Below are 10,850 nucleotides of genomic sequence, written 5' to 3' on the forward strand. Positions count from 1 at the left end.
TATTCTTATATATGCATCTTGTTAATGTCGGTTACCAGGTGTTCACCATATGAATGATTTTTATCTCTATGTATGAGATGTGTATTGAAATATGAAATCTTGTGGTCTATTGTTACGATTTGATATATTTAGGTTAAACCTATAACTCACCAACATTTTTGTTGATGTTTAAAGCATGTTTATTCTCAGGTGAATACTAAGAGCTTCCGCTGTTGCATACTAAAATAAGGACAATATTTGGAGTCCATGTTTGTATGATATTGTGTAAAAACTGCATTCAAGAAACATATGTCGATGTAATATATTTCTATTGTAAACCATTATGTAATGGCCGTGTGTAAACGGTATATTTTAGATTATCATTATTTGATAATCTTCGTAATGCTTTTGAAACCTTTATTGATAAAATAAAGGTTATAAAAATGAATGCAGTCTTTGAAAAACGTCTCATATAGAGGTCAAAACCTCGCAACGAAATCAATTAATATGGAACGTTTATAATCAATATGAACGGGACATTTCAAGCGGTAATTTGGTCGTCTAGCTACCTCATATGGAAAGACCGAAATCAAAAGGTGTTTACAAATAAAAGTTGAAATGTACCAATGGCTCTGAACGAGATACAAGTAAAAACATTCGAATGGGTCGTGAAAAGATGTAAATCGAAGACTATCGATTGGCATACGTGGTTACATACTCCCAAGTTCTTATTACATATATAAATTATTTACTATGGTGCTAACTTGGCATCATGTATATAGTATAGTTGTGTTGTAACTAGACACTTTGATGATATGTTTGTGCTACTTGTGTAGCTACTGATATATGTGTTGCTGTATGTGTTCTTTCCAAAAAGGAAGGCACATTGAGTGGTGTTTTATTATATACCTATATCTAAAAGGTATAGTTGAAATGAATAGCACTATTTACTTCTTCACTTTTCGCAATTTTAATCCTCTAACTTTCATTAAAATACAAATCGAACCATCCACTTTATACGTATATTTTTCCCCAAATTTCACAAGCTTAACCCCCTAACTTTTATTAAAATACAAATCGAACCCCACTTTACTAACTTTTTTTTTTTACTAATATTCAATTTTCACAAACTTAACCCCCTAACTTTTATTAAAATACAAATCGAACCCCCACTTTATACGTAAAGTTTTTTCAAATTTCACAAACTTAACCCACTAACTTTTATTAAAATACAAATCGAACCACCACTTTACTAACTTTTTTTTTAAAATAAAACCCGAACGCTAAAAGAAGCAACTTTCACAAAAAGAACAACCCTTCAATGTTATGTCGAAAAAAATTCTTTTTTACGAAATAGATCAAGACTTTTTTTTTTAACTCGCATTCAAAACGGAGACCCCGGCGCGAAGCGAGGGCTCCACAACTAGTTTCTTCTATCAATAAAATATTGCCTTTCAAAAAAAAAAAAATGAAAATTTTAACGTGGACATTTTTTGTTTTTTTACTGTTTCGTGCATAGTACCATACTACCATAGCGCGTCACATAAATCCGCACCAGCCTTGATTCTTGATTTGTTATTTTATGTTAAAAATAGAGACATAAATATGTGGAATTGAGCGTGAACTGTTTGTCGTTCTAGAGAAGTTAGCATGAAGACATTTTCAATGCGTTGGACGTTAACTTATTTTAGATAAATTTGTTGGTGATTTTAGTGTCATACAACTATCATTTTAGATGATTGTGATTTACTAGAAAGCAGGAGTTGACTAGTGATACTTAACATGAGTTCGGTGAGTGCGGAGTGCACGCCCATAAGAGTGAACTAGACAATGGCGCAAGGTAATAGCGGGGGTCAAGGGGGCTGCGCCCCCTTACGGGTTCCAAGGGGCAGCGCCCCTGGCAGGGTCCAAGGGGCAGAGCCCCTGGCTGTTTAAATAAAACGTTTTTTCCCGCTCCTTTTTCAACCGTCATAACCATTCATTTGCCAACCGCCTAAACTGTTTCATATAATCAGTTTTGGAAAACTGCTTTCATTCTCATTCAATTTCACACAGAAACGAACACACAAATCTATATACAAAAATCGCGTTCTTCTTGTCTGGAAACGATTTTGCATTTCTAGTCTTATCACAATTGAAATTTCGTGTAACCCGAGACAAGGAGGGTCGGAATATTCAATTAAGAAAGTGTTTCACGATTCTAGAAATATCCGGATTATATGTTTACATACGCTCTATCTAACAAAATGTTGATTTTAATTGCAAATCAACTGTACTGGCATATAAGTTGTACTCGATCACCGGTTTAACTAAGCATTATCTATGAATATGTCACCCATGATTATATTATCCAACAAACTTTTAACACCAAACTCCATTAAATAAATCAAACATCACAATATCTTCTTTACTCTTTAAAATCTCTCCTTCCACTTAAAGCAACATTATACCCGACACGCAATGATTATAAAGTCAAGAAAAATTACTAAAGTAGCAAAAAGGGGCGTACATATGTTCAAAATCAAAATTATATCATCTCTTACTTGTAACTTTTACTTTTACACATATACTAAATTCTACGGAGTAACTTATACGGAGTATAACTACTTTATCTTATGTGATGTACAATCATTATTTCCATATTTGAAGACTTAGGACCCGTACCTATCACTTAATGGTCTGTTTCTGTACAACTTTTAATTCAGTAAGTAAAATTGTTATTTCTTTGTCACTTAATCTGAAAATTAATACTCATGTTTTTAGATGACATAGAATCAGACATCCCTTCAAAATAAGAGTCAAATGAAAACTAATAAAAAAAAAAAAAAGTAAAAAGACCCTTACTCTTCAAACTTAATTCAAACTATAAAAATTGTACTAATGTTGATCAAAAAGTAGAATAATTTTCACTATCCCAGTTTAGAATTCACCAAGTAGATAAAATGCTAAAACTCTTTAACCATTTTGTGATTATTATACTTGTACAAGATAATTAATGCTGAATAGTACAAGTTTTTACCTGACAATAATATGAAAAGATATTACACTACTACTTAGCAAGTTATTAAATAATATAAAAAACCAAACAAATATGGAAAAAGTAATAAAATAATCGTAGGATCCGTAAATTGCAATTAAGCCATTATCATTATCATTATCATTATCATTATCATTATCATTATTATTTGTTAACAATAACAACAAAAACTTGATTTAATGAAGAGAATTGCTGTTGACTTGTTGCATTAATAAATTGGAAGCAAAGGTCCCCTCCATTTTTATTCAAAATTTAAACTTACTTGTCCCACTATACATTTTCTTTTTATCTTCCATTCTACCCTTACAACTGCACCACCATAATCTCTTTACCTTCTGCTTTGATCAAAAGCAGAATTTTAATCTAATGGCCGCAGCAAGATTCATCAAGTGTGTCACCGTTGGCGATGGCGCTGTTGGAAAAACCTGCATGCTCATTTCCTACACCAGCAATACATTTCCCACTGTATGCTTATTTTAATCATCCTTTTTTTTTTTTTTTTTTCATTGCAATTTAAATTTATTTATATGATTGAATTGAATAAGTTTAAGATGTGTATTTTGTGTACATGTAGGATTATGTGCCTACAGTGTTTGATAACTTTAGTGCTAATGTGGTTGTTGGAGAGAGCACTGTTAATCTTGGCCTTTGGGATACCGCAGGTAACAAATTAGACTTATAATATATGGTCAATAGTTTTATTAAAATATATTGTTATCGTGCTCGATAACAAATTAGTGATAAAAAAGTATCCATTTTGATGATGAAAAACAGGTCAGGAGGATTATAACAGACTTAGGCCACTTAGTTACAGAGGTGCAGATGTGTTTTTATTGGCCTTTTCTCTTATCAGCAGAGCCAGTTATGAAAACATCTCTAAGAAGGTTATTCATCATTCTATATAATATACATTTTCACCTCATGAAACATAATTGTCAATACATTTTTGACTTTTAATATATGGTCAATAGTTTTATTAAAATATATTGTTATCGCGCTCGATTTCAGTGGATTGCAGAGCTACGACACTACGCACCAACTGTGCCTATTGTGTTGGTTGGAACCAAACTAGGTAACATTCCATTAACACCCTTTGTTTAGTAATATTCCCTCATTTACAAATTAAGACAATGAAATATAGTTGCAATCGTAATGAAAATAGTCTTTTGATTTGAAAATTTAACAGATCTTCGCGAAGACAAACAATATTTGAGTGATCATCCGAATGCCACACCAATCACAACTTCTCAGGTATATCGCATATCTTTTAAGAATTGCACTTACGTCCCTACAATTTTCAAGATCCATATTATGATATTAGATGTATCGTGTTAATAAATTGTGTGAAAAATTCTAGTTACGATTATCGACTAAAAGTAAATTTGCAGGGTGAAGAACTCAAAAAGACTATTGGCGCAGCCGTTTACATTGAGTGCAGCTCCAAGACTCAACAGGTTTGTTGAATAAGTAACAAAGAAAAAGAAAAGTTCAATAAATGCATCATTTTTAGTAACTTTCATATCAAAAGTTGTAAGTTTTTAATATTTTCTGATATTTAATTTGCTTGATTGGGTTTAATGGTCAGAATGTTAAGGCTGTTTTTGATGCTGCTATTAGAGTTGTTTTACAACCACCAAAACTGAAGAAAAGGCGAAACAAGCAACGATTATGTGTCTTCCTATGAACATGTTTTAATTCGTGAGCATTTACATCTTTAATGTTCTATACTTCTATGTATAACGTTCATTTAATTTGTTTTCATATACTTCTTTTAAACTGTTCACTCAGTTAGAACTTCAACTGTTTTAATGGAGTTTATATTATATAGATATCAAAGAGCGTTTCTTGTTAATTTGATATTTGAATATTTTATATGAATATGAAGTCTGAGTACACGTATGTGCTTACCCACTTAATGTGCCAAAAATACTAGTAATATACAACTTGGTGGTACACAAAGAAGAAGGCGTTTGAACTAGATTGGACCATGATTCCATCTTTTTAACAAGTATAATGATTAATCAGCTAGAATATAAAATGCTTGTAACAAGTATTAATTTATTGATCAACTATCTTTTATTGATCGATTATAATTGATGCATGAAAAACTTGTTCATGACGGTTAAACTTTAATGTGACAGTTATTGAATTGTACAAGTTTTTTATGTGCTTTAACTACAGCGCTAAGGGTTGTCGTTATTATTTTCCTTTTATTTATAATACTGGATATAATAATTTGATTTTACACTTATCATTAGACATATTTTTAGTCACTTGAGTTTATGTACATGTTGGTTGTATAAGAGATTAAGAGACTTGGTATAGATCAATCACTAATATACCTATTAAAGAGTGTACAATCAACGCAAAAGTCAATGCCATCTCATCTCAATATGTACAAAGGCAAAAGCACTTAATCTTATGTAATCCTATGTAATTATATAGCTAAATGGTAGTTAGAAGTTAGTTAGAGTTGTTAATAGCAGTTATTAGATTAGTTAGCTAGCACTAGTACATATAGCTTATTCTTTCATGTACTGTATTCTTCTTCTCAAGAAATTCAATACAACAACAATGGCAGATTGCCTAAATCTCAATTCATTTTATGATATCAGAGCTGATTGCATCTAGCGATCATAATCAATTCATCATCAAACCTAATTCCGCACAATCAATCAATCAATCGATCATCCGATTATCAATCGTCATCTCAAAATCCCCAAAATTTCAATCTGTAATCTAATTTTGCAATCAACAATGGAAACTAATCAAATCAACACAAATTCGACTAATGAAGATCATACCTCACCTAATCATCCTCTCTTTCTACACCAGAATGATCATCAACGCCTACTTCTCATCTCGAAGAAGCTTACAGGCTCAGAAAACTATAGCTCATGGAAGCGATCTATGATGATTGCTTTGAATGCGAAGAACAAGCTTCAAATTGTAATAGGTGAGTTTGCTGAACCTGCAATTAACTCAAACAGTAGAGCATTATGGGAGAGAACGAATGATATGATCATCTCCTGGATATTGAACACTATTACTGATCAAATCAGCAACTCGTTAAATTTTGTTAATACTGCTTGTGAATTGTGGAAAGAATTACAAGAACAGTATTCACAGTTAGATGGACATAGGATCTATCAACTAGCAAATGACATCATCCATCTTAAACAGAATCATTGCTCTATTGAAATGTATTATCACAAGCTTAAGGGTTTCTGGGATGAATTAGATGCAATTGAAGCACCTTACAACTGTACTTGTGCCTGTATTTGTGAAAATGGAAGGGTAAACATAGAAAGGGAGCAAAGAAAAAGGTTAATTCAATTCTTGATGGGACTTGATGAGTGTTACTCAAATATCAGAGGACAAATTCTTCTGATGCAGCCATTACCTAATGCAACAAAGGCTTACAGTATGCTTAGACAAGAGGAAAGACAAAGAGAGTCAATCATCACCAAACCAACCATTTCAGCTGCTTTAGCTGCTCAAGGGAACTACAACAAATTTGTTAGTAACAATGCACCAAAACTAGGGTACAACAAAAATGCAATGGCAACTGGTTATCAAGCAAAGAAGAGCAGTTTCAAGAAAGGCATTTCTTGTGGAAATTGTGGTCTTGAAGGTCACATAAAGGAAGAATGCTACAAGATAGTTGGTTATCCAATGGGTCACCCATTGCATGGAAAGTACATACCAACACAGAAGTCAATGCAACCTACTAAGAGTGTCAATATGGTTACTGTCAATGAGACAAGTGCTGAGCTAGCCATGAATGCAAGAACGGATCAACTTCAGAATCAACTCAATCAAATGATGCTAATGATGCAGAACAATCACAAAGGATCAGATACTGATGATCACATTGCTTCTACTTCGACTGCAGGTATACACAGATTAATAGCATCTCATATCTCATCACAAAAGTACAGATTTATTGCTTCACTTGTTTCACATGTTGAAAATGCTTGGATTGTGGATAGTGGTGCCACTGATCACATCTCAAACTCACTCACTAACATGTACAATATACAACCCTGCACCGCAACTATTCTAGTCACATTACCAAATGGTCACAACACCTCTGTCATAAAGCTAGGTTCTGTCATCATCAATTCAAACATAACACTCCATGATGTATTCTACATTCCTAATTTCTCATACAACTTGTTATCTGTAAGTAAGCTAGGACAACATCTACCTTTATCTATCTTGTTTACACCTTTATCATGTTATTTACAGGACCACAACAAGAGGATTGCTCATGGCACCCTTTGTAATGGTCTTTATGTCATTCAACAAACAAAGCCAATGTCATCTCATACTGCTCATCAACTCTCTTCCTCAACAATGACACCAGATGACTACTCAGTGTGGCACTCCAGACTTGGACATCCATCTATTCAAGTCATGAAAACCATTAAACATTTACATTCTGTAATAAAGTGTAATGATACACCAAGTGCATGTAGTATTTGTCCTTTGTCCAAACAAACTTCACTACCTTTTCAAATTAGCACTTCACACTCTACTTTATTTTCACTCATTCACATTGACATGTGGGGTTCATACAAACACACCACCATGAATCACTGCAAATACTTCCTATCTATTGTAGATGACTACTCTAGGGCTATATGGACTTACATACTTCCTAGCAAACACCATGCCACATCTCATATTAAAATGTTTCATGCTTATATTCAAAATCATTTTAACACATCAATCAAAACATTAAGAACAGACAATGGTTCAGAGTTTATCAATCAATCCTTAACTGACTTCTTTCAATCAAATGGCATTATACACCAAACAAGCTGTCCCTACACACCTTAACAAAATGCTAGGGTTGAAAGGAAACACAGACAACTCCTAGAAATTGCAAGGGCTCTTAGGTTTCAATCTAATATTCCAATACATCTCTGGGGCTACTGCATTCTCACTGCAACCTATCTAATAAACAGATTACCCACAAAACCACTTCAACACAAAAGTCCATATGAACTTGTTTACAATCAACCACCTGACATTTCTCACCTTAGAATAATAGGGTGCAAAGCTAATGCCCATCAACACACACCAGATAAGTTTGAGTCAAGATCCATACCCTCTGTACTAATAGGATACCCTACAACTCAAAAAGGATACACTCTTTACAATCTTGAAACACACAAGGTCTTTGTTAGCAGACATGTAACTTTTGATGAAACAGTATTTCCATTTACAAATCTCTCACACACCATATCTACATCAACACCAACACCCATTCACATAGAAACTATCCATATACCTACCAATAACTCTACCCTTAACAACAACTCTCCAAACCATAATTTCACAGTCAACGAAAATCAACCTCTTCCAAACTCTAGTTCATCTCCTTCAATGCAAACTGACACTAATCAATCTCCTATTCTGTAACGACCCGGATTTTTCCGCTAATATATAGAAGATTAATATTTACATAATTAAAGTTTCCAACATGTTAGGCAATCAAATTTATTAAGACTTGTCTATTTGAAATGAATTTCATACAAACGTTTGACCACACAGGTTGTCTGACGATTCATGAACGTCATAACGTGTAATAATTATTTAATGGAATATATATATGGATATATATATTTATGAATTGTTAAAATGATATTTAAGTATCTCATTAAGTATATTAACAATTGGTTATATATATAAAATGAGACTACTAACTTAAAGACTTCGAAACAATATACATATATATAACGTTTTTCGAAGTCTTAAACCCTAATTTAAACTAAATGTATATGTATTGTATTAAGATGTATTAATACACTTTTGAAAGACTTAAATAGATATATCAATATACTTATACTCAACAAAGATAGCTATACTCATAATCTCATTCAATTCTATCAAGAATTCTACTCGTATTCATTCGGTATTTATACCCGTATCATACTCAGCTTCTAAACGTATTTACTATTGGTATATACATACCAAATCATTGATCTTAGCCACCCTCAATCAGTTAGGAGACATATGGAACCAACTCATTTAACTTCTTGTATGACTAAAATGCAAGAAACAAAAACTAATCCATCATATATCTATATCTATATCTAAATGTATCTATCTATATATCTATATACATTTCATCTCATTTTAATCACCTACTTCATTACTCCTAAACACATACTACTCAAGAATATTTCTAATTCATTAACCTTCCATTATATATCTCCTAAACCACTTCAAGAACAAGTTTAAAACATCATAACAAGAATCATTCAAGAACATATCAAGATAACCTTCCAACTTGAAGAAGTTTACTTCCAATCTTTCAAGCCAACTCAACAACTCTTTAAGATCACTAATTATACTTTCTTTCCAGTATCTTTTCATCTTATAATCAAGGTAAGAATCATATATAAGCTTTAGTTCAATTCATATACTTATAACTATCTTATTTCAAGATAGAAATTCTTATTCGAACTTTTGTTCATTTCATGATTTTACTTCAAGAATTCCAAGCCATCAAGGATATCTTTGAACTCAAGATATTCTCCTTATTTCTCCAGCAACTTTATTCATTTGAATTGAGGTAGTAACCTTATTCATAATCTTATTCGATTCATATTCATATAGCTATCTTATTTTGAGTTATAACTAATAACAACAAGAACATAGTTTAGATTATTTCTAAACTTGTTTGCAAATAAACTTAATCCTTCTAAATTGACTTTTAAAATACTTCAACACATGTATTATGATAGTATGTCAAGCTAACATAAGGATATAAAACTTGTAAACACGAAGAACACCTTAAAATCGAATATACGCCGTCTTAGTCGAACGGGGGCTGTTTTGGGTTTAATTTTAAAAACCTATCTTAAACTTTGAATTAAAAGATTTCCTTTGGTGAAAAATCTTATTTTATATGGATATGAAATATATCCAAAATCCATGGTTAAACTCTAAGTGGAAGTATGTTTTTCAAAAGGGTCATCAAGTTGTCGTTCTTACGACGGATATGACTATCTTCTATTATTTGACACCTAAGCTGTATTTTCAACTATAAACCTATACGTTTTCTGTTAAGATTAATAATGTTTAGTTCGATACAAAATCATGGCAACTCGAATCACTCAAAACGGATTTGTAACGAAGAAATTATGGGTAAAATAAAATTGGATATTTTTCTTAATTTTTTAGCTACGGACATGATTTATAAAAATGGATGCTAACCTTATCCTAGCTAACTTACCTTGTATCCTACATGTATTTATACATGTCTTGTTCCCGAACTTATGGAAATACAATTTATAATAGTCGTGATTAAGTTCTACGACAATATATTATAGTCTTAAAAAATATCGTAAGGCACCATATATATATATATATATATATATATATATATATATATATATATATATATATATATATATATATATATATATATATATATATATATATATATATATATATATATATATATGACTTGATCACCGTGGATTCGTATACAAAGTTTTGACATATCATTTTGACTTCTTCTATATATATTATTGGAACGAACTATTAGACACCATTGGCAGTAATCTCGAGTTAGCTGTGGGTCAAAGTGGATTCCAAAATATTATATACTTTGAGTTGTGATCGAGCCTGAGACATGTATACAATGGGTCGCGGATTGCTTCAGACAATATACATATTATGTGTCTTATTATATTAAGACAATATATTATAGTGTTAGTGAATTCTAACACAATATACGCATTTATATTTATATATATATATATTTATACTGTTGGACTATTGGACTATTGGACTATTGGACTACGAACGTTGGACT

General features: G+C 31.9%; 1 protein-coding gene across 1 annotated transcript; it reads left to right on the top strand.

The window, feature by feature from the left end:
• Nucleotides 1–3,298: 3,298 nt before the first annotated feature.
• On the top strand, nt 3,299–4,849 carry LOC139844989 (rac-like GTP-binding protein RAC2). Its single transcript, XM_071835210.1, has 7 exons — nt 3,299–3,481; nt 3,591–3,678; nt 3,791–3,900; nt 4,025–4,088; nt 4,203–4,267; nt 4,405–4,470; nt 4,602–4,849. Exons 1-7 carry the CDS (start codon nt 3,383–3,385, stop codon nt 4,698–4,700), a joined length of 591 nt encoding a protein of 196 aa, XP_071691311.1. The 5' UTR covers nt 3,299–3,382; the 3' UTR covers nt 4,701–4,849.
• The last annotated feature ends 6,001 nt before the right edge of the window (nt 4,850–10,850 follow it).

Source organism: Rutidosis leptorrhynchoides, chromosome 4, assembly GCF_046630445.1.
Source record: "Rutidosis leptorrhynchoides isolate AG116_Rl617_1_P2 chromosome 4, CSIRO_AGI_Rlap_v1, whole genome shotgun sequence".
Taxonomy (NCBI): Eukaryota; Viridiplantae; Streptophyta; class Magnoliopsida; order Asterales; family Asteraceae; genus Rutidosis; species Rutidosis leptorrhynchoides.

What these genes read in the sequence shown, in the direction of transcription:
- LOC139844989 (XM_071835210.1), top strand. Translation starts at nt 3,383, where the DNA reads ATGGCCGCAGCAAGATTCATCAAGTGTGTCACCGTTGGCGATGGCGCT. An exon ending in CCAGCAATACATTTCCCACT is followed by an intron (nt 3,482 to 3,590) that starts GTATGCTTATTT and finishes GTGTACATGTAG; the next exon opens with GATTATGTGCCTACAGTGTT. An exon ending in CACCAATCACAACTTCTCAG is followed by an intron (nt 4,268 to 4,404) that starts GTATATCGCATA and finishes GTAAATTTGCAG; the next exon opens with GGTGAAGAACTCAAAAAGAC.